The sequence below is a fragment of the Helianthus annuus genome, chromosome 4 (genome assembly GCF_002127325.2).
Source record: "Helianthus annuus cultivar XRQ/B chromosome 4, HanXRQr2.0-SUNRISE, whole genome shotgun sequence".
Taxonomy (NCBI): Eukaryota; Viridiplantae; Streptophyta; class Magnoliopsida; order Asterales; family Asteraceae; genus Helianthus; species Helianthus annuus.
This window is the reverse complement of record NC_035436.2, coordinates 63,870,532-63,894,612: the sequence shown is the minus strand read 5'-3', so window position 1 is coordinate 63,894,612 and position 24,081 is coordinate 63,870,532. Positions and strand designations below refer to the sequence as shown.

At 37.4% G+C, this 24,081-nt stretch overlaps 2 protein-coding genes across 3 annotated transcripts; both read left to right on the top strand.

The window, feature by feature from the left end:
• The first annotated feature begins 364 nt into the window (after positions 1–364).
• LOC110937147 lies at positions 365–4,531 on the top strand. The gene is made up of 3 exons (XM_022179558.2): positions 365–760; positions 3,511–3,591; positions 4,043–4,531. Exons 1-3 carry the CDS (start codon positions 602–604, stop codon positions 4,307–4,309), a joined length of 507 nt encoding a protein of 168 aa, XP_022035250.1. The 5' UTR covers positions 365–601; the 3' UTR covers positions 4,310–4,531.
• Positions 4,532–10,703: 6,172 nt separating this feature from the next.
• On the top strand, positions 10,704–16,242 carry LOC110937148 (5-formyltetrahydrofolate cyclo-ligase-like protein COG0212). 2 transcript variants are annotated; one of them, XM_035988984.1, is made up of 7 exons: positions 10,704–11,132; positions 13,044–13,134; positions 13,742–13,968; positions 14,093–14,168; positions 14,235–14,360; positions 14,737–14,920; positions 16,021–16,242. In XM_035988984.1, the coding sequence occupies exons 1-6, from the start codon at positions 10,773–10,775 to the stop codon at positions 14,895–14,897; spliced, it is 1,041 nt and encodes a 346-aa protein (XP_035844877.1). In that variant the 5' UTR covers positions 10,704–10,772; the 3' UTR covers positions 14,898–14,920; positions 16,021–16,242. The 2 variants fall into 2 exon arrangements, with proteins under 2 accessions (XP_035844877.1, XP_022035251.1); XM_022179559.2 differs by lacking the exon at positions 16,021–16,242 and having other exon boundaries at positions 10,706–11,132; positions 14,737–15,142.
• Positions 16,243–24,081: the final 7,839 nt, after the last annotated feature.

Genomic DNA, 24,081 nt, shown 5'->3' with positions numbered 1-24,081 from the left:
AGCTAACATAAAAAATGGACGGGGTTAACCTAGTGGACTATAATGGCGACGCTTGAAACTATTTTGACAAAAATGGCAACGTTTCTAACGTTGGACTAAACTGGTAAAATGGTCCAAACCATAGGGACTAAAATGGCATTTAACTTAGGGTGGAGGGTATAGCAAAACACCTTAGGGTGTTTGAGTGAAATTCTAACCAATAATATTATGTCATGTCAACTTCTCATTCTACTCCCCATTTTACACTCAATCACTAGGTATAGTCAAACACCCCTCAACTAAAAAAAAAAAAAACATGATTGGTCCCTCCTCTCTTTCTCCTCTCCTCTCAATCGGTGACTACACACCGAAAATTCCACACCCTCTCTCCTCTCAAACACCCTTATACCCTCCGCAACCAAATCTTCACCGATTCCACGTACCGTCCAAATATCAACATGTTTCACGTCTTATAAATTAACACCAAACTCCACAACCCTCTGGATGTCGGTATCCTTCGTCGGTTAACCGTCGTCCGATTCCGATTAACCGGAAAACACTTTTACTCCATCATCATCATCATCATCATCAAGGCCTGAAAACGATCAATTTCTTTATAAAAATGGCGAAAAAGAGGAAGTCGGTCGCTACGAGCCTAGACGAAGTCGATCGGACGATGTACGCCAATTTTAGCAGCGCCGCTAACTCTCTCTCGCAGCTTTATTCTCAAGCTATCAGCCAACAGAAACTCTGTTTTCTCTCCGGTGAACGTCATGGATTGGTATGATTTTTATTAGATTTGATTACTTGTGTTGTTGTTGATTTGGTGGAACCCTAATGTTTTGTTCGTCTGGATTTTGATTTGTTTTGTAGCGATTGTACACTTATGCTATTGATTTTGTGTTGTTTTTTTATATAATTGCTGAAATTTTGTTTTGTTTCGTAGTGGTTATACACTTATGTTATAGATGTGAATATTATTGGCTTACTAAACCCTAATTTATTTGTTCATGTGGATTATGTTTTGTTTATTAGCGGTTATACACTTATGTTATTGATTTTGTGTTAGTGTTTTGCTAATTGCTGAAATTTGGAAGTGAATATTAGCTTATTGTAGGTATTGGTTTGAGATTTGAGTGCATGTGTTGATGATCTGATTAAATCCTAATTTTTTTTTCATGTGAATTCTGTTTTGTTTCTTAGCAGTTATACATATTTAACTAATAAGTAAATGAGATACTAATAATTAAAAAACAATTATTAAGCAATCATCAAGAAGCACCTCTACTACACCCTGGGCCGGCTCAACCATTTTGGTGGCCCAAAGCGAAATAAAAATTTGGGGCTTTTTTTTTTCCAAATTCCGTTATTATAAACCCACCTACTTTATCCGAGTGACGACCAGCTATAATAAACTAAAAAGAACTCACAGAGCACCTAATTAATATACAAAATAATAAGGAATAAGCACCTAATAAAAAATTTAAGAAGAAAGAGTTTAGCAAATTTACCAAATGCTTAAAAGAAACAAATAACATACACATTTTTACTAAAAATGGGGGTCTTGTGTGGTTGGTGGCCTAAAGCTAGGGCTTTAGAATACTTGCCGTAAGGCCGGCCCTGACTACACCTCTTTGGTAGAGTGAAAGATGAAAAAAATGTGCCTATGTGTCGCGGCGCCACGTGGCAGCCTTTTTTTTTTTTTTCTCAACGGAGCCCCCATCTGAAATTTGGATGTGAATATTGGCTTTAGTTAAGTATTGCTTGTAGTTGATAACTGGATGTGTTTGTTTTGTGCTGGTATTACTTGTGTGATTGAGGAATGGTATTAAACTGGATTTTTATTTGGATTTTGGACTAGGTTATTTTGTGATGAATGCATCAAAAAATAGCTTATGGGTTTATCTAATTTCAACTAATTTTTTTAAGTAATTGCCTTCGATATTTGGATTGCGTTAAGAAGAATTAGTATATGCATATGTGAATTGATGTTTATGTGATTCTTATTTGCATTGTGTAAGGGGTGAACCTTAGAGCAACGTTAAGGTTGCTGCCATGTGACCTAGAGGTCACGGGTTTGAGTTGTGGAAACAGCCTCTTGCATAAATGCAGGGTAAAGATGCGTACATCAGGCCCAAGTTGGTCAAATAGGCCAAACGCACGGTAGAGGTTCACTACCAACATGACTTGGCACATCTTCTGAACAAGAGGGTACAGACACATAACAAGAGTATATTATTTTGCACAAAGCATAAAACAATTGATATCCAAAATAGTTAAAAACGTCAATATGTAACGAAGAGCCAACACAAAAGTAGAAAAGTATTTATCAACAACTAAAACGCAATTAATATATAATTTACCTATTACTGATATAATATCCTTCTGTTTTGTGTTACCTATTGTTAATGTAATAACCTAACCTAATATTTGTAATTACCAATTTCTATTATGATAACCTGATACTATATTAGATACGTAGATTAATATGTCTTATTGTCTTCTTTAATAAATATCAATTACATGCACACCCTCTGTTCAAGTCTGTAACACGATTGCATCCCTAATTTGTAAATAATTCCCGAGTTACATGCATGTATCATGAACATATTGATCTGCCTTTTCAAGCTATGCAGTTAATATCGGTGATATATCGGTGAGATATCGGTTATATCGGTCCCCTAGTAAAATATCGATGTCAAATATCGGTCAGAATATCGGTACCGATATTATCGGCGATATTGACCGATATAACCGATATTTGACCGATATAACCGATATCTCACCGATATTTGACCGATATATCACCGATATATCACTGAATTATTACTGTTAAATTGCTATATATGTAAATTTTGCATTAAATTAAAATTACCGATATCCCACGGATATCTCACCGAGATAACCTATATCTCAAATATCGGTCCTTGACCGATATTCGATATTTTACCGCATTAACTGCATAGTTTTCAAGCAACTTAGATGATACAACTATGTATATATCATTTCTGATTTCTATTCCATTAATAATAATTTAACAGATGTTTTTGAAGCGACATACGGTAGCCATTATGGGAATGCCAAACATATCGTAAAATTCCATTTAGTACACAACCTTAGCTAAATTATCCATGGCCCGATTCAGTGGCGGATCTAGAAAATCCTTATAGGGGCAACGTTTCATATAAAATGGGTAACGAAATCGAAAAAACGTCAATTTTTTTTCAAAATTTACATTAATATACGAGTATTATTTGTTTTTACTTTCTATAATTTCAAGAGTTCGGGTATGACAGGAATGGTCTTAAGTATTTCTTGTATTACTAATATATGAGTATTATTTGTTTCGACTTTCTATAACCGTGAGAAGCCATCACAAGAATACTCATGGCCCTACTAATATCTAGCTAATCAATGGGTAGTATCATTCGTATTGTTTTCTCTTTAAATCTGTTTATCAAGTAGTATGTAATTTTTGTTATAGTTGTTCGCTGAAAGTTTCTTATGTTGTTTAAAATTTGAATTGTGCAGGAAATGCTCTATCAATGGATTTCCAAGCAACACGCGGAAGGGCTGAGAGTCACAGCAGATGACATACTAGCCTACATTCAGGTTTGATTATAATATTCACGACTTACGACATGTTTATATGTTTTCTATCCATTTGCGCATTAATATGGTCCGCGTCACCCTTGTCGTACTGATCAACCACTATTCTTGCCATTCCTTGTAAAATGATTCGGCTTGTGATTATGACCCCTAATTTCTTTATTTGCTTCAACTATCTGCATGAAGCAATGAGAGTTCTCAGCTGATGGGATGATCGACTCGTAACAATATTTTTCTTGAATAAAGTTGTAAGAGGTTTCTATGCATTAAAATACAATCTGAGCAAGTCTAGAACTGTCATATAGTTGTAGCTACAATTTTGTATGTACAACATAATATATATTATTTAGTAATTTTTATCATGTTTCTATATAGTAATATTTATTTTAATTATCTAAATAATAAATATGAATAGAAATATAATATATCTTGGACCACATGCATTGGTTTCCAGGCTGAGCTGGAATCATCAGGGGAGGAACCATCAATGGCAATGGCAATGGCAATGGCTCCAAGAAGTTTACAGTCCGACTCGACTAATACTAGCATGGCCGCTAGCGATCAGCTCGCACCCAGGAATTATATATTCTCAAACGCGTTGTCAAGCCCAGTCCGTCGCAGCCTTCAGAACTATCACATATCTCAAGGACCAAGAAACAATGAACATCACTCTGATTCATCAATGGATATGCATGCGGATCATGATTCAACGACTCATTAAACGACATCATTCCGTATCATCGTTAATGAAACCTGAGTGCTAGTGCATATCCTCACAGAAGCCTGGGACTTGTGGATGTCTTCATCTTATATGTAAAGTTGTTTTTACTTAAATATTCAAGAATTCTTGGTTTTTCTCTTTGATGTTTTGGCGGTGTTCAACATGGTTTAGGGTCGTTTTGGTTATGGTTTAAAATCGAAGGATGGTTTGCTTTTGAATTTCCGTAACTGGTCAGTTTTGTTAGTTTGTGGTGAACTGGTAGTCTTGTCGTTGGATCTGGAATGAGCGCAGGGTTGGGGAAACATACACATATTAGGTAAGTTCGTTTAGAAATAAATCATCAAAAATGGAAAAATGAAGAACGAGACACAAGAAACTATTGTCTCCTTGCTTCAACTTAATTTTTTACCGGCAACCAAATATACACAGTAGGCAGGTAGGTTTGCTGAGAAATAAACGGAGAAATGAAGGATCACTGTCTACTTGCTGCACCTTACTTTCTTACACTTGTGATGAGCATTGCTGCTTGTTATGTGAGAAAGAGAGGAAGGAAGTAAACTATAGAATTTGATTATAGTTAATTAGTTTTTAGGTTTTTTACATTGACCCCCCACCGTGTTACAAGTATCCAAAGATTAAGGTGGTGTGTGCTTTTTTTTGAAAAGCTTTACGCAAGCTCTTCTGTCTGCGCCACGCAGACCACGCACAGTCTGCCACGGGCAGACTGTTTGTTTTTCCGAAGACGTTTCATTAAAAAACGTCTGCGCGAGCTCTTCTTGGTGCAGACTTGGCTCAGCCACTTTTAAGATCTTCCAAGATCTGTAGAGAGTTAAACACCACCACTCACCACCACCACCACCACCACCACCGTCCACCACCCACTACTGTCCATCACCACCACCACCACCACCACCGTCCATCACCACCACCACCACCACCACCGTCCGTACACCACCACTAGTTTAGTTTAGAAGTCTGCATACGTTAAAAACAAACAATCTTCTTCTTGCAGACTGCAGAGATTTGATCCACCTATTCTTCTACAGATGCCTGCAGATGTGGTTCGCAGACTATAGACATTTTACCTCTTAAAAAACATACAACACCTAAAGGTGAACTGACGATACTTATATTGTTTCTTGGCACTCAATGAATGAATAATTATGAGTTTTTTCTTGCCCAAAGTTAACGTGTAAACAAAAGTAACGTTACTAACTATTAAGATTTGAGAATAGATAACTTTTTTAACAAAGATTATTAAGCATAATTTTTAAATGTAAAGAATATTTTAGGTTGTTAAATAAAATAGATAAAATATGCATCCACTTGTTAGTGGTTTCTAGAACCTGAATAATTCTACAATTTGTCTATTAGAATATTAGTTTTAGCATGTACATTGTAACCTTTTATTTTGAAAAATCACAACTACTCTCCTTAGAAATTGGAGTTGTTCATTGAGTAGTCTGATTTTAGTTCATTTCATATCAGATTTCAGTTTAGTTTATTTCTAGAACCTGAATGATTCTACAATTTGCTTATTAGAATATTAGTTTATTCTCCTATAAATAGCATGTATGTTGTAAACTTTTATTTTGAGAAATCACAAGTATTCTCCTTTGAAATTCGAATTGTTCGTTGAGTAATCTGATTTTATTTCATATGATATTTCAATTTGCTTCATATCATATTTCAATTTGCTTCATATTTATTTCATTGTATCAGAGCCATGAAAACTGATTTGTGAGAGCCATTTAGTATTTTATTTGAGAGTTGTACCCATTTGTATCATTCTGAAAGACCCATTTTCAAGACATCGTTTAATCTCACCTCCCACACCATCAGCTTCGCCACCCTTCAAAATGCCAAAACGGAAAATTTTGTCGCTGATAAGTCACTTACGCTCCACCGCCAGCCAGCCACGTGTCCCCACCACCGCCCCACACGCTGGTGTGTGAGGGGTTCACCCTCGTTTTTAATTTCCGACTTCCTCTTTCCCTTTCGACCCATCCCTGTGAAGTTCGTTTTCTGTTTCAGGTACTTTGATTTTAAACCAGATTTCGGTTCTGCTCATCTATTTCACATCAGATTTTTTATTTATATCATATATACTTTGGTTTATTTTCTCACCTTATCCAAATCTGATACATCAGATTTTCGGGCTCTCAATACTTAGATTTTTCTTGAAATTCTAAGCATCAGATTTATGGTCTGACTTCCTAGATTTCTGGTTTGACTTTTACTTGTGGTCAAACTTCCAGATTTCTGAATTTTGACTATAACCTTACTTCTGGTCAATCTCCCAGATTTCTGACTTTAACTTGAATTCTGGTCAACCTTTCCAGATTTCTTGTTGCTCTAATCGTTGGTTTAATATACCACTTTCCATTGCTTTCTTTTGTTTAAATTCAGAAGGTTAAAGTGAGTAAAACCAAAGATTCATGATTCATCCAGTGTTGTCAACAAAGTTGAACTAAGCTTTACTACCAACTCTACTGATATCCTTCCTATAGCAACTTAACTCACCGATAAAAAACTTTATGGCTCAAATTTCTTTGAATGGAGCAAGATTGTATGTACCTATTTACGAAGCATTGGAAAGGCTTCGCACCTCACGTGTGTCCCTCCTACTGACGACAGTGGCTGCAAAATGATGTCCGGTTATTCCTACAAATTAGGAACTCCAATGATACTTCCGTCATCTATCTTACTGATCAATTAGTGTGAGTACATCAATAAATTCATGGATTATTTGGATTTTATGTTTTCTGGACAAAGTAACATGTCCGGAATATACATTGTGTATAAGTCTTTTCATCAAGGGGGAGCAACTAGATCGATCTTTAATCGCGTATGTTATGGAGTTCAAGAAACCTACGAATAATTGAACACTCTTTTACTTGATGTGCGGGTTATACAAACCCAACATGAACAAATTGTTGTATTAAGTTTCTTGACTGGTTTGCGACCAGAATTCAATGCCATTCGATCTCAATTCTTGAATGAACCAACTATCCTTCTCTGTGAAGAGGTATGGTCCCAATTCCCTGCCTACATGGCAGGGACCACACCACTTTTTGTACACACAAGGCATCCACATCATCTGGATCTTCTAGAAGCTTCCAGAAGACACCCGGATAAGGCCCGGCTGGCATCAAAGATGCCTCGCCCAACATCAAGGACAATACGTGGCACCATACACAGGAAGCCACATGGGCCTGCGACAATCCAGGGAGCAGGGCTGACATGACCAGTACGAGGTACCCAGCACCGTCGAATGCAGGGACGCCACGTGTACCACTATGCCGTCCCTGACAGAGCAGACCAAGAGGATATTCCCCTTGGTCGGACAGCTGGCGCGCACCCACAGCTGGCACAGCTGCTTCCTCCTTCTACACCCTCCGGCTATAAATAGAACCCTTCATCATTCAGGTTAAGGATCTGGGCTCTCTTTACTCACTCTATACACACACTGTTTTATTCATCTCAGAGCAGTACTTATTCTCACGCCGGAGCCTGGTTAAGAGGGAAAACCCCCTTTTCCCCTCTTAACGAGACTAACGGTGTTTACTGTTTTGCAGATCTTAGGCCTTTGGCACGAGCAAGAGAAGAGGTTGAACCCCATACGTGAAACGACCCTCTTGGTTATCCTTTGTGTTAACCATTGTTTCAACATTGGCGCCATCCGTGGGACTCGAACCCACGGCTCTTCCAACAAGTACCAGTGCCCTAGTCAGCCAAGGAGGATTTAAAGGTGGTTTTTGAGGAGGATCACGAGGTGGCACACTTGGTAATTATGGAGATCGAGATCCTACTCAGAATGATCATACTACTACAACCGAACCATGAAAAATTGAATGTTTTTATTGTCGTGAGTACGGGCATACCAGACCAAATACAATTGCAAGAAACTGTTGGTCTGTCAATCAAAAGGATCTGCTCACCTTGATGCGACATTTGATGACATTAATATTGCCTTAGCATAAGAAAGTTCTCATCTTGTTCTTACTCAAAATGCTACCATTGATGAAACATGTAAATTTGCTAAGAGTTTTGTATCTACTGCACCAAAATGGGTTATTGATTCAGGAGCTTCTGAACATGTAACTGGTAATCCTCACCTCCTTTCTAACTTTCAAAACCATGCACCATCACCCTATGTTACTATTGTTTATGGATCTACTCCAAAGGTGCTTGGTTATGGTTAGGTATGAGATTTTTTTACCAGTATAATCATAAACAGTACCGGTATCGGTAATAGATTTTTCGAATTTTGGTATCGGTAAATAACCCGGCATTTTTCAATAAAAAACAATATTAATACTGAATTTTACTAAGGAATTATAAGGGTTTTTTTGGGCAAGTATAATCAAATTATCCTTCAATATAATCTAGAATTTGCCAAATATTTTATGTTGAAAATTGGAATACGAAGAGGTTTATGCGTTCCTTTACAATCTTGAACTAATATATCATATAACCTAAACCTAAAATCCTTTATTTGCAATTCTACAACAATCTGCGATCAATCAAGAATCCAAAGCCATCTCCTTCAAGCCTTGAAGTTCAAGGTATTCAAAGAACTCCGAACTCCTACAACAATATTATTAATTATTGAACTCCACTGTGCTTTCGTTGTTCTCCTTTTAGTTGTTGCATTTGTTAATAATATTGGCAAAGAAAAACATTAGTTCTTGGACCAGTGTTTTCGTTGTTCTCCTCTTGGAGAGCTTTCCCCACTAGACCATATTTATTGTATTATTGTATAAAAAAGATGGTATATATTAAGGAAAAATATGTGTACATACTGATAAAAGACCACTAATAAAGCCTGTTGTTTTGTATTTGTTTTTTTAGTTGTAGATAGAGATAGAGCTTGGTTAGTTAAACCTTAAATGTTGTGTTTTTGAGAGATTTTGTTCCCCACAACCTATATGATCCTTATTTGTGTTCAAGTGTTGCAGATGATTATAAGTCGAACCATGTTAAACAAAATAGATAAAATATGCATCCACTTGTTAGTTTCATTAGATAAGGTTTCTAGAACCTGAATAATTCTACAACTTGCGTATTAGAATATTAGTTTCTTCTCCAATAAATAGCATTGTAGCCATTCATTTTGAGAAATCACAAGTATTCTCCTTAGAAATTCCGCTCGATAAGTTAAACAAACAAACATGGGCATAGGCTACGTTTGTTTGTTTATGTTGGTGAACATTTAGTGTTTGTTTATGTTCGTTTATTTCAGGAAGGTCTCAGGAACATTTAGTGTTTGTTTATCTTTCCGAGTACATGGTCCAAGATAGGAATTCGTGGAGGCGTAGGATTAGGGTTAAGGACTTCTAGAGGATATTGCAGGAAGGTCTTAGGTGTATTTTAGGGACGTAAGTTTTTCTTATTCTTTAAGTGACTTAACCGGTGATTGACTTCTTGTGTACATGCCCGAATGATGTTCTATGCTATTATACACGATTTACATTATACTGTGTCAATCTGATCACTATCTGATCACTAGCTTGGTGTAGGTGACTTCTTTTTTTTGTATTCTTTGACTTGATGTGTTGGTTTGTTGTTCGTTTTGGAGCCGGGGGTCTCTTCTGGAAGCAGCCTCTCTATCCCCAGAGATAGAGGCAAGGTCTATCTACATCCCACCCTCCCCAGACCCTATTAGTAGCATTGCTATTTGTGGGATTTACTGGGTATGGTGGTTGTTGATTGAGTAATCAAATTTTAGTTCATTTCACATCAGATTTCAGTATTTTCAGTTTATTTCAATGGTTATAAACAAGTAACAAAAACATAAAATTTTCTTTTATCTTGTTAAAAAGAAATTTCTACTTTGAATTTAAATTGAATTAAGTTTAACTCTTTTTAAATTTAGTTATGATGTTTTCTAGATTCCTAAACCCAGCCCGACCAGTGAATCAGTAGGATATGCGATTAAAGCGATATGAAATGCCAATATTGTGACAAACCAAATCGAATCTGTCCGAACAACATTGGTACTGGATTTAGTATTATAAGAACCGGTATCTTTATTTTATTTTTTTATAATTTTGATCAACTTTACTACTTTTTAGCATATCACAATACTTTATTTACTTTTTAGCATATCACAATACTTTATTTTCTAGGTTTGGTTACTATAACGAATACCGCAATGAATACCCATGGCATAGCATAGTGAGGGCGGGAGGGGGCGGTAAACCCTCTGAACTTTTCGCTCAGTAGTGGAGAGTGGAGAGTATGTAGTTTTCGTATAGAAATTTTTTGGTATATACGTCTTTGATCCCCCGATTTTACAGAAACTTTTGGGTATATGCGTTTTCGACCCCTCGGTCGGATATCTCAAGCTTCGCGTGAGAAATCACACTTAATATATCTACACATTTTTTAAAATAATTTAAATAGTTGAGATATCATCATCGTCCTTGTCGTGTCCGTATCAGCAACACAAAAAACCAGCATGAACACCTGCACATTCCGAGCTCCATTTTTCAACCACTTGAAACACCAATCCTCCAATTCACTCTCCATCTTCCAATACTCAACCAACAATTCATTCAAAATGAACAACAGCAAGAATAATCCCCAACTTTCCTTCGATGAATCGGCGTACGAGGCGGAGAGGCTTCGTCTGGACGCAAAAGCACGAGAATCAATGGCCATTGAAGCGGCTGAAATAGAGGATGATCCCAAGGGTTGGAAATGGGTGATTCGTAAGAGGATTTGGGATTTCATGGAGGCGAGTAATATTGCGCAGTTTCCGAGACCTGTTCATCATCGGATTCCTAATTTTGTTGGTGCTCCAGCTGCTGCTGATAAAGTGAGAATTTTCTATATTTGATGTTTGATTAGGGGTGTATGTATATGAGCTTGGGCCGGAAGCCGGTGGGTTAGGCTCGATAAATAGCCTGAACCAAGATAAACGAGCTCAAGCTTCACTTCTAATTTTACTTGAACTAGTTTTTGCCCCGCCCGCGTTGCGGGGCAATAAGCCGAATATCTCTCTCGTAACATGTATCTCTGTACAGAGGGCAAAATCAAAATTATATTTTGAACTGGAGGCGAAATTATAATTTTAAACTGAGAGCAAAATCATAATTTTGAGCTAGGGGAAAACATAATTTTATTTTGAACTGTGGGCAAAAACGTAATTTTGAGCTGAGGGCAGAATCGTAATTTTGAGCTAAAGGAAAAAACAACATTTTATTTTGAACTGGGGGCGAAAACGTAATTTTAAACGGAGGGCGAAACCGTAATTTTAAACTGGGAACAAAATAAAAAATGAGTTTTTGAACCGAGGGAAAAAGCGTAATTTTGAGCTAGGGGCAAATTTATAATTTTATTTTGAGCTGGGGGCAAAAACGTAATTTTAAACGAAGGACAAAAGCGTAATTTTAAACTGTGAATAAAATAAATTAAAAAATGGGTTGGTCCAATAGGGAAGTGTCAGACAAGATGCCTGGCACTATTCCCTCAACTTGAAAATACTTGAACTGTGGGTAAAAAAGTTATTTTGAGATGAGGGCAGAATCGTAATTTTGAGCTAGAGGGAAAAACAACATTTTATTTTGAAGTGGGGGCAAAAACTGAATGTTAAACGGAGGGCGAAACCGTAATTTTAAACTGGGAACAAAATAAAAAATGAGTTTTTGACCCGAGGGCAAAAGCGTAATTTTGTGCTAGGAGCAAAATTATAATTTTAATTTGAGTTGGGGATAAAAACGTATTTTTAAACGAAGGATGAAACCGTAATTTTAAAGTGTGAAGAAAATTAAATTAAAAATAGGTTTGTCCAATAGGAAAGTGTCAGGCATCTTGCCTGGCACTATTCCCTCAAGTTGGGAAATGTATATGTAGGTAATAGCTCGATCTCGAGCTCCAAGCCTGAAAGTTGGTTTGTTTAATAAATAAGTCGATCTCAAGTCCGAGCTTCACTTATCGAGTTCACAAGCCTACTTTTATATATATTTATTTTAATATAGAGTAAACCGCCAAAATGGTCCTTGAGGTTTGGTCACTTTAGTTCAAAACTCAAACCTTTTGAATTTGGGTCATGTGGTTTTAATTTTGTTGCTATTTTTATCCAAAATCAAAATCTGGTCAGATTTTTCAGTTCACGTCCAACTTTTTTGTCTTTTTCCTCCGTTTTAATAAAGGGCAAAATGGTCTTTTTAACGTTTTATTATAACAAGTTAAAAAAAATCTGACCATTTTGGCCTTCATTCATTAAAAGGGAGGAAAAGGACAAAAAAAACTGGATGTTAACTGGAAAATCTGACCAAATTTTGTTTTTGGATGAAAATGGCAACAAAATTAAAACCACACGGACCCAGATTTAAAAGGTTTGAGTTTTGGGCAAAAGTGAGCAAACCTTAGGGACCATTTTGGCAGTTTACTCTTTAATATATTATATGTGTATTTATATAATAGTTATTTGCATATATAAATTGTAATTATACATATAAATATATATAAAAATAATTATAAGCCGAGCTCAAAACGGGCCGCTGCTCGAGCTCGTCTCATTTACACCCCTAACTTTGAGTCATCTCGTGAACCTAACCAAGCCTATTGTTGATATAAATTTATTTATATATTAAATATAAAATTAAGAGAAATAAATATTATAATATAATTATAAGAATATATTTAAGTAGTTATAAATGTTTAGTTGTAATGATTTTGTTGCTTCAGATGAGATGTTTTGTGGAATTATGTTGTTGTATGCCAGTTGAGTAGGCTGGAGGTGTTTCTGGAGGCTAATTGTGTGAAGGTTAATCCTGATACACCACAAAAACAAGTCAGATTCTTGACACTTAATGGTCAGTTTTCTTTGTTTTATTGCTAAATTTTGCTCATGTCCGAAATCAAGACCTGCAACCAATAGATGCATTAGTTAATTGTATTGTTATGGTAGTGCATACCTTCTCATGGACATAAATAAGACGTACCCAACCGGTGCAGTGGCAAGCGTTTGCTTCCCTCTAGCTTGGTTTTAAAAGGCGCACAGAAAACAACTCAGGGGCTTGAGGCAGCGCCTTATGTACTTCTAGGCAAAGTTAGGATTTGTAGGAGGCGTGTGTGTAAAAACTACCAACGGGATGAAGAAATTGTGAAATATTTACTTGATAAAAAGGTTGATATGTAAAACATAAGAGGGAGATGCAACTTCTAGTTTTAAATGAAGCTTAGTTGACACTACATTGAGCAACGCCTTGCGCGCCTCGGCTTTTGGGATCTGAACGGCTCGGATGACGGCTTTCTCACTGTCATCAAAAAATAAATTTTAAAAACCTACCCAGATAATATTTATGCATCTTATATTAACAAATCTCAACTTATGATTTTGAACTTTTGGCTCTTATATATCTCATTACTTATGGAATTTTATTAGTTTTTTTTATATAAGAATACTCATTTTTCGTGAAGGTGGAAAGAAGCTACTTACTCCACAACCGCGTTTAAGGACAGGGTTTTTCTCTGTACTTGAAGCGGATACGTTAAATCCTAGTACCATGAACGAGGCATGCACCTCTGTCGGGGTAGCAAAACACGGACGGCCCATTGGATTAGATGAGAAGATTAAGGTGGATCTTATTGTCATTGGCTCTGTTGCTGTTGATCCGAAAACCGGAGCTCGTCTTGGCAAGGGTGAGGTATATAACTAACTCCCATTTCTTCATAATAATGTGATGTGCTTAGCTTAACCCGAGTATTTGTCAGTTAGTTAATTATATGAATGTGATGGATTGAATGTTGATGAAATTACCAATGATGTAGGGATTTGCAGAACTTGAATATGGAATGCTGCGTTATATGGGAGCGATCGATGACTCGACTCCAGTCGTTACGTCTGGTAATAATTCTTTACCTATTTTAGTAAATTTCAGGAAAAAAATCTTAATAAAAAATTGTGTTTCAGTGCATGATGAACAACTGGTAGATGATATTCCTGTTGAGAAGCTGCTAATCCATGATGTCCCTGTTGACATCATATGCACTCCCACCCAAGTTATTTTCACCAACACATCTATCCCCAAACCACAAGGTTAGTTTCTTCTTTTTAAAGACTACACATGGTGTTCACGGTTTGATTTCGATGAGTCATGGACTGCACTGCTAATTACGGTTTCAAAAAATGGCAAACCGGACCAGCCAGGTTATTTGGGGGCCAAAACAGTTCGGTTTAGCGGTTTGAACCAGTTTTTTTTTTTCATAAACGTTTGTTTCTATCAACTTTATAAAATGATAAACGGCTTGTTTGGTTTACATGACCGTGACCTGGACCATTAAACCCAGCTTTTCAAATCAAACCGGCCTATGTGCTTCGGTTCGCTTGGTTTCACCGATTCACAAACACTCACAGGTTCATTTTATGGATTCTATGGAAATATGATGATATGAGCGGTCAATTGGTCTTTTAGGTATTTACTGGGATAAATTATCACCCGAAAAGCTGAGTCAGATCAAAATCCTTAGACAATTAAAAGCGAAAATCGAAGGAGAAACTGGACAGAAACTTCCCACCGGCCCTTCCGAGAAGCTGCCTCCAACTGCTCAAAGACGACAAAGACAAAAGCGATAGTTTTGTTGCGTCTTCTGAGAAAAATGGCCCGATAAACACTCCTACCTAAGCTCGCTTAACTGTGGAGTAATCCACTACCTGAAACGCGTCAATGGTATTTGAGATGAGCCATTTCTTATGATCTAGTGGACGAAATGTCGTAATATAAATTTCCCTTTGTCCATTTGTTATGACAGTGAGATTCTTGTACTACATACACTTTACACATATATAAACCATGCCTTCTGAAACAAGATTTCCCAGAACACATCTTTTTGGTGTAGACTTGTACAGATGTAAGACAAACAGCTAACATAAGATACAAATTTCTGACTTTTTACAAAGCAAATGCAAGCAATATGCCGCATGCGCCACCAAGTATGTCACAACTGTAACATACGTCAGGCATATGTCAGTGGCGGGACTTAGAGGCTTTCAAATTTAGACAACGGTCTATGGCCTCCAAAAATAGGGCCTCAAGTATATGTGTATTACTGTAATAGGCCCAAATGAACAAAATAAAAACTATATTTATTGTAATGCTCAATTGAAAAACCGAATTTAAAATAAAGGAGACCCAATTCCAACTTCAATCAATATGTAATTCGTAACTAATTTAGGCCGACATCGTCATTCTAGCTAACTGTAACGTCGCATACGTTCAATGATGTCGCTGACTAGGGAGAAATTTGAGGTGAAATTAGGAGAAATTCTTGGTGTCGCAATGGTTAACGGCTATTTTTTATAATAATATTCTATATAAAATTTGGGGTGAAATTAGGAGAAATTATTGGGGAGAAATCACTGTTTGCCCTAAAATCCTAATTGATACCTTGAATCTTTGAGTTTCGATATTGTGCCTCCGATTGAGACTTCCGATGTTAGACCACCCACTATGTTGATCAAATTGTTCAATCGGTTGTAACGTGGATAGTAAGACAAAATTGGAAGAAATTATTTTAATCAAATAATTGACTTTAATGCACGACCAGGTTGTGATAGCAACCATTGTTTGCAACCAACTTTAATTCTTTTTTCTTTTTTCTATTATTTAACTTCCCACCGGCCCTTCCGAGAAGCTGCCTCCAACTGCTCAAAGACGACAAAGACAAAAGCGATAGTTTTGTTGCGTCTTCTGAGAAAAATGGCCCGATAAACACTCCTACCTAAGCTCGCTTAACTGTGGAGTAATCCACTACCTGAAACGCGTCAATGGTATTTGAGATGAGCCATTTCTTATGATCTAGTGGACGAAATGTCGTAATATAAATTTCCCTTTGTCCATTTGTTATGACAGTGAGATTCTTGTACTACATACACTTTACACATATATAAACCATGCCTTCTGAAACAAGATTTCCCAGAACACATCTTTTTGGTGTAGACTTGTACAGATGTAAGACAAACAGCTAACATAAGATACAAATTTCTGACTTTTTACAAAGCAAATGCAAGCAATATGCCGCATGCGCCACCAAGTATGTCACAACTGTAACATACGTCAGGCATATGTCAGTGGCGGGACTTAGAGGCTTTCAAATTTAGACAACGGTCTATGGCCTCCAAAAATAGGGCCTCAAGTATATGTGTATTACTGTAATAGGCCCAAATGAACAAAATAAAAACTATATTTATTGTAATGCTCAATTGAAAAACCGAATTTAAAATAAAGGAGACCCAATTCCAACTTCAAGCAATATGTAATTCGTAACTAATTTAGGCCGACATCGTCATTCTAGCTAACTGTAACGTCGCATACGTTCAATGATGTCGCTGACTAGGGAGAAATTTGAGGTGAAATTAGGAGAAATTCTTGGTGTCGCAATGGTTAACGGCTATTTTTTATAATAATATTCTATATAAAATTTGGGGTAAAATTAGGAGAAATTATTGGGGAGAAATCACTGTTTGCCCTAAAATCCTAATTGATACCTTGAATCTTTGAGTTTCGATATTGTGCCTCCGATTGAGACTTCCGATGTTAGACCACCCACTATGTTGATCAAATTGTTCAATCGGTTGTAACGTGGATAGTAAGACAAAATTGGAAGAAATTATTTTAATCAAATAATTGACTTTAATGCACGACCAGGTTGTGATAGCAACCATTGTTTGCAACCAACTTTAATTCTTTTTTCTTTTTTCTATTATTTAACTTCCCACCGGCCCTTCCGAGAAGCTGCCTCCAACTGCTCAAAGACGACAAAGACAAAAGCGATAGTTTTGTTGCGTCTTCTGAGAAAAATGGCCCGATAAACACTCCTACCTAAGCTCGCTTAACTGTGGAGTAATCCACTACCTGAAACGCGTCAATGGTATTTGAGATGAGCCATTTCTTATGATCTAGTGGACGAAATGTCGTAATATAAATTTCCCTTTGTCCATTTGTTATGACAGTGAGATTCTTGTACTACATACACTTTACACATATATAAACCATGCCTTCTGAAACAAGATTTCCCAGAACACATCTTTTTGGTGTAGACTTGTACAGATGTAAGACAAACAGCTAACATAAGATACAAATTTCTGACTTTTTACAAAGCAAATGCAAGCAATATGCCGCATGCGCCACCAAGTATGTCACAACTGTAACATACGTCAGGCATATGTCAGTGGCGGGACTTAGAGGCTTTCAAATTTAGACAACGGTCTATGGCCTCCAAAAATAGGGCCTCAAGTATATGTGTATTACTGTAATAGGCCCAAATGAACAAAATAAAAACTATATTTATTGTAATGCTCAATTGAAAAACCGAATTTAAAATAAAGGAGACCCAATTCCAACTTCAAGCAATATGTAATTCGTAACTAATTTAGGCCGACATCGTCATTCTAGCTAACTGTAACGTCGCATACGTTCAATGATGTCGCTGACTAGGGAGAAATTTGAGGTGAAATTAGGAGAAATTCTTGGTGTCGCAATGGTTAACGGCTATTTTTTATAATAATATTCTATATAAAATTTGGGGTGAAATTAGGAGAAATTATTGGGGAGAAATCACTGTTTGCCCTAAAATCCTAATTGATACCTTGAATCTTTGAGTTTCGATATTGTGCCTCCGATTGAGACTTCCGATGTTAGACCACCCACTATGTTGATCAAATTGTTCAATCGGTTGTAACGTGGATAGTAAGACAAAATTGGAAGAAATTATTTTAATCAAATAATTGACTTTAATGCACGACCAGGTTGTGATAGCAACCATTGTTTGCAACCAACTTTAATTCTTTTTTCTTTTATTTAACTTCTATTTCTTATTAATATTTAATTCATTTTTTGGTTGTGTAGGTGGAAGAGAGAGAAATTAGTATTTTAATGAAAGATTAGGTTGGTACGCCCTGCTTGCGGTATGAGCATATAATGTATATATGTGTGGGCGCTCGGGGGCAAAAGTGAAAATGCACTAATTTTAACGTTATTTTACTAATTTCGTGAAAATCCTGTTAAAAGAGGGGGATGGTTAATCATGCATCATGTGGTGGCGTTGATAGCCGAAAGACAAGGGAATACATGCACTAATTGGCCTTTGTCTTAATTGCCGAGTGGTATGTGCCTTATGTCCAAGGTTTGATGCAAAACTATCATCGAGCCGGGGGTCTCATTGGAAGCGGCCTCTCTATTTCCTACAGGGTAGAGGTAAGGTTGTCTACATCTTCCCCTCCTCAGACCCTACCTTAGCTTTGCTATAGGTGGGATTTACTGATATGATGATGATGATGAATGAAAGATTAGATTGGGTTGGGTTGGGTTGGGTTAGGTTAGGTTGGGTTGTGATAGTGGATAGTCTTATACCAATTCGAATGGGCCCTGCCTTTATAGTTTATTTAAGGCCTCCAAAAACGATGGAACTCCCTGACATATATATATGAACACAGGAATGCAAACCTTTGGTGAGCCATTTTGCTAATTTATAGATATCGGAGGTAACACCATTTTGCCAATTTGTAGATATCTACTATCTAGCATCAACAGGTGTATGGACAACATATTTTATGTATAAAATTATGAGTGTCCCCCTCTCTCAAACCCAAACCCATAATCTTATGTAAGTAATAACTCACTGGCCAGTCGCGCTACAATTCATTTTATTTGAATTTTCATTTCAAAAGAACTATAACTATATACAATAAAAAGTTTGTAGCTTGATGTGACATAAACAGACACTCATAATTAATAGTATCTATAATAGTGAGTTTAAATAAAAAGAAGGTGTTTTTATCTTTATTAACTAAAAAGGATGAAGTAGAATGACTATTGTTTAGATCCAGATGTTTGGTCAAAGTTTGAAATAATAAATTTTGATGAAAGTGGTGGTGTTATATGTTGAAATAGGCCGAATTGGTTTTAATACTTGTGCTTGTTTTAAGGCGCTTGGGCATTAAAGGTACAATTGAATGCGATCAAATGTGAGTTTTACCATTTATGTGCTAAATTGGTTAATTAATAATTATTAATATTAATATTAATATTAATATTAATATTAATATTAATATTAATATTAATATTAATATTAATATTAATATTAATATTAATATTAATATTAATAATTAATATTAATAATAAATATTATTATTATTATTATTATTATTATTATTATTATTAAGGGTGTTGTTAAATACACTCACAAGTCAAAATTTTTTTAACTTTTACCCATAAGTCAACCATATTTCAGTCAACTTTTCAATATTATTTCAATTTTCCATAAACCAAATTAATTGGAACAAGTTTCCACAAAACCTACTTTTCAATATTAAATATTCAGATAAAAAATAAAAGAGTGACCTTTATCGTTTAGAACATAACTCTTAAATCTACTTCGATCATTTTAATTTACTTTTATCTATTTAATATTATACATGTCCATTGAAGGTAATATTGTATAAATTATTCATTTATTTTATAAGACTTTTATTGGACAAAGTAGTTTTTTTATAAAGAAATCACCACACTTGCTTTTTGCTATGAACCAGAATCATTGGATAAAGTAATTAAACACCCTATTTATGATTTTTTGTTAATATACATAAATGATGTTAAAAGGTAAAATTTACCCTCAAAATTTATTAGCAGATTATAAAAAAGGATAAATTATCCTGCGTAAACAGTACTAGTGGATACCGTATAATTAGTCGTTCTTTGTTTAATTAGTCTTATATTTATAATCTAGAAATAATGAAAATCTTATTTATATATCATTTAGACTGTAGGTTGTGAATGCACGAGCAGTCGGCCGCGAGAGCGCCAGTGCGAATTTTCACAACATTAGCATGTCTGCGGCTGGATGGGAGACCATGTATAGGTGGGGTCTAGAAACTTTATCGTCGTGATAGTGGTTTTGTCGATATAGGTGATTAATTGTTTTAATGTTTGCACGTTTACTGTTTTATTAGAGACTCGTTATTTATTTATGATTAACTTTTTCACTTTCGTACTTATAATAAAGTGTCTTGATTATGTATTTATTAATATTTATACTAATACTAATAATAGTATAACAAAATATAAAAAAGTAAAAAAGTATTATAAAATAAAATAATATAAAAAACATAATAATTACTTTTGCCTTTATAATAAAACATAATTATTATTTTTTACTTTATAATAAAATAATATAATAAAGTAGTTAACCATTACAAAATCATTATTAAATTTGACTTTTGGGTGTATGAATCCTTGTGATGGGTATATTTATCACATCCTTGTGAATGGAAATGAACAGGGATTAACAGCAATATTAACGGCGTTTTAAGTAATTAATGCTAACATTAACGGCGTGAGATGAAATTATGTTTCCCAAAGCCACGTCTCTTTTGCCACTATGAGTCACCATCCAATGAACAGGTGTTGCTCTATTATACAAATGCTTTTTGAAAAGTTGGCATTATAATGTGATAGAAACCCCTTTTTCTCAAATTCATTTTACATGTGATCGGATTAGCATCTCCGGCGAACTTGTGGTCGTCCGGCGTATTGGTGTGCCGTTACGGGCGGCGGCGGCGGCGGCAACGTTCTTCCGCGGAGCCAACCTCCGGTGACCTAACGGCGTTGGAAAACCATATGCTGCCTATTAACCATCTGCAATTAGTGGATGTGTTGCAAAACCTAGCACCAGCGGCGACAGGTTCTGAGATGGTTACGGCTGCCAGAATTTAAAACCATAGCAAGAGAGGGAGAGACTGAATTGCTTCGAAGGCCTAGCCGTCGCCTCCGATAATGGCGGTTTGGGTTCCGGCGACCCTTTCGGCCTTCAGTTAAAGCTCCGACGAGCCGGGTCTCCATTGCATGTCTCGGTTTCGTTTTTCAACATCCCTGTTGTTTCTGATGAAATTTATATGAGGTGGAGAGAGACGATGATGATTGGAATTTAGTTTTGTGTTTGAAGACTCAAAAACCAGTTGATACGAGCTGGCCAGAGTATAGCTTCAGATGACCCGGCAAGAGACCTGCAAGATCACAAGAGACAAGCACGCCGTTAGCCTCGTCACAGGGAGGGGGGCCTCTCTGTGACCAAGCTCGGGCGTGAGAATAAGTATTTGTGAGGAGGAAATAAGTCAGGGAGAGAGAGAGTAGCGATTACCCATTGCTGGAGGCCTTGGCTGGGTATTTATAGCTTTTGGGTGTGCTGATGTGGCAAGTTAGTTAGAGTCGGACCAGTCGCTATCATAGCGGTTATGGAGGTGGGGCCCAGTCAGTTATAACGCACCATCGTAATGTCCGGCGCGTTTTATGATGTAAGGTCCGGTCCGATCTTAGTACGCCATGGTTCGGTTCTGCTTATGGCGATGATTCGGTCCGGTCAAGGACGTATCCTCATCAAGTCCCCCTAGTTCGTAGTGTTTCTTAGATAACAGCTTCGAACTATGACGGCGTGATTTTGGCGGTTTAGCGTCTTCGATTTGCTGTTTGTAAAGACATTTTGAATTTTAAATTTTTAGGCGGTGACCCTAGTTGAGTAACCGACAGTCATTTTTACGTTTCCCGCCTGATGTGATGGCTGATGGACGTCATCTATCATGACGTGTCACCGTCTGATTGGTGGTTCGAAGTCGGTTCCTTTATCCCTATATAAAGGGGGAAAAGTAATTCGATTCTATTTTTCACTTTTCATCTTCTTCACCCTTTTACATTCCTTCTTCTCTGAAACGGGCGGTCTGCAATACAGGTTAGCTTCTTCCTATCATGGCGTCGAAAAACAACCTGTCCGGTTGTTTTAATACTTTAACTAAAAACGGTTTAGACTGGTATATAGAAAGATATGCAATCCCTGCATCTCTGCACCCTGTCCTCCCCGAAAAGAATAAACCTATTTTTCCGTTTCCTCCGGGGAAGATTGGGGTATACACACGTTTGTTTGATTACTGTAACTACCGTCTCCCCCTGACGAAGTTCTTGATCGGGGTCCTTACGTTCCACGAGGTTCATATTTCTCAGATGAACCCCTTTGGCCTCGCCAAGGTGTGTCATTTTGAGCTGGCTTGTCGTGGCTTGGGGTCCGACCCGGACTTGGATGTGTTTCGGGCTTTTTACAAGTTGAATCGGTCCGGTAACTGGTATACCTTTGAAGTCAGAGATAAGGACTCCTGCTGCTATACATGGATTACCACTAGCATAAAGGACTGGAAAGAACGATTCTTCTACGTTGATGACCGGTGTGTTCCGGAGTTCATGGTCTGGAGAACTAAGAAAATGAAACTCCCGTCTTCTCTTCCCAAAGACTTCGATTTTAATAGAGCCTTATACGCAACCTTGATTAAGGAAGCGGGTCGCATTCAAAGTTATCCGGAACACATTCTTGTTATGGGACAGATCAGCACGATTTGGTCCGAGCTGGCGTGGTATCCTACCCTTAGGTGGGACGGAGAGGGTTAGTCACGCTTCTTACTTTTTGCCGTGACGCTTGCCGCGTCTCTTGCATAATTTTCTCTTGCTTTTTTTTTTATATACTGTACCGGACTTCGGATGCTGCTTGTTTATTTTTTTGCAGTTATGGGTTTGAGAGAGGCGTTAAGATTGAAGTCCTTCGACTCTAAAGAGCTTGAGATTCGAGCCACGAGGACGCCGAAGAGCGATCCTCCGTATCTAACCGTGGTGAACGAGAATCTTTATCAGATCCGGGAACCGGAAGCTCTGGATGATCAAGGGGGTTTAAACGTCCAAGGGGGGTCATGTCCGAACCCCTCGGTACCGACAGCGAATGTTGCTTCGGCTCAGATTGTGATGGCGACCGGTGGTGGTGAGGGTAAGAAGAAAGGGGGTGTCTCGATCGGATCGAAGGGATCGGGCTCCAAGTTTGTGATTGAGGATGAGGGAATTCACCTATCGGTGGGAGACGAAGGATAACGTGCCGAGGACTTGGAGGAGGGCGATGATGGTGATGAAGAGGAAGAGAATGAAGGTGGGGAGCCTCAGATTACTTTGAAAAGGAAGCGAGCTTCGTCTAAATCTGGTCCGAAGCTTAAACGGAAGAAAACGAAGATGGATTTCAAAACTATTACTCTGGACGACGACGATGACCAAGTTACTGGATTCTCTGCTGCTGGGGGTGTGTTAGAAAATTTGGATGCGCATCTTCATGAGGGTCGTACCCCCAGGGACCATCCGAAAAATATTCCATCGAGCCCAATGTCCTTTGGAGGAGGAGGCATTAAAGTTGTTGCTGATGTTCGCACCTCCGATCCTAAGAGAATCGAACCTTCTCCTTCGGGTAAGTTCACCACGGGGGTTGCTTCTAATGTGTCAAGGCCGAGTCCCAAGCCTGTTGATGGTGGGGATAGTGCCTCTTCGTCCCCTTTATGGTTTAACACTGAAGTTGTTTTCTTATCACGGGAGTTAGGTTTGGGCGGCATTGAGGACATGGATTCGGCTCGGGCATTGGAGAAGTATGTCCCGGAATGGTCGTTGACGAACAAGGATCGGATTGTGGATGCTTTGTCGGCGAAAATGGCGTTATTCCATTTTGGGACTCCAGTGGAGCATTCTCATTATCGAAAGATGAGCGGCCCGGAGCTTGGAAATGCCCTTATGGTGAATCAGGCTCAGTCCAATTCGTTGGTGGTGGAAGTGTATAAGCGTTGGATTGAGTCGGAGTCGAATTGCAACAAGCTTCGACGCGAGGTTGCTAATTTGGAGAAAGAGGACAACGTTCGTTCGAAAACGAAGCAAGAACTGAACTCTCTTCGGGCTCAGGTTGATCGTTTAAAG

What these genes read in the sequence shown, in the direction of transcription:
- LOC110937147 (XM_022179558.2), top strand. Translation starts at nt 602, where the DNA reads ATGGCGAAAAAGAGGAAGTCGGTCGCTACGAGCCTAGACGAAGTCGAT. An exon ending in CCGGTGAACGTCATGGATTG is followed by an intron (nt 761 to 3,510) that starts GTATGATTTTTA and finishes TGAATTGTGCAG; the next exon opens with GAAATGCTCTATCAATGGAT. An exon ending in ACATACTAGCCTACATTCAG is followed by an intron (nt 3,592 to 4,042) that starts GTTTGATTATAA and finishes ATTGGTTTCCAG; the next exon opens with GCTGAGCTGGAATCATCAGG.
- LOC110937148 (XM_035988984.1), top strand. Translation starts at nt 10,773, where the DNA reads ATGAACACCTGCACATTCCGAGCTCCATTTTTCAACCACTTGAAACAC. An exon ending in CTCGTCTTGGCAAGGGTGAG is followed by an intron (nt 13,969 to 14,092) that starts GTATATAACTAA and finishes CCAATGATGTAG; the next exon opens with GGATTTGCAGAACTTGAATA. An exon ending in ATCTATCCCCAAACCACAAG is followed by an intron (nt 14,361 to 14,736) that starts GTTAGTTTCTTC and finishes TTGGTCTTTTAG; the next exon opens with GTATTTACTGGGATAAATTA.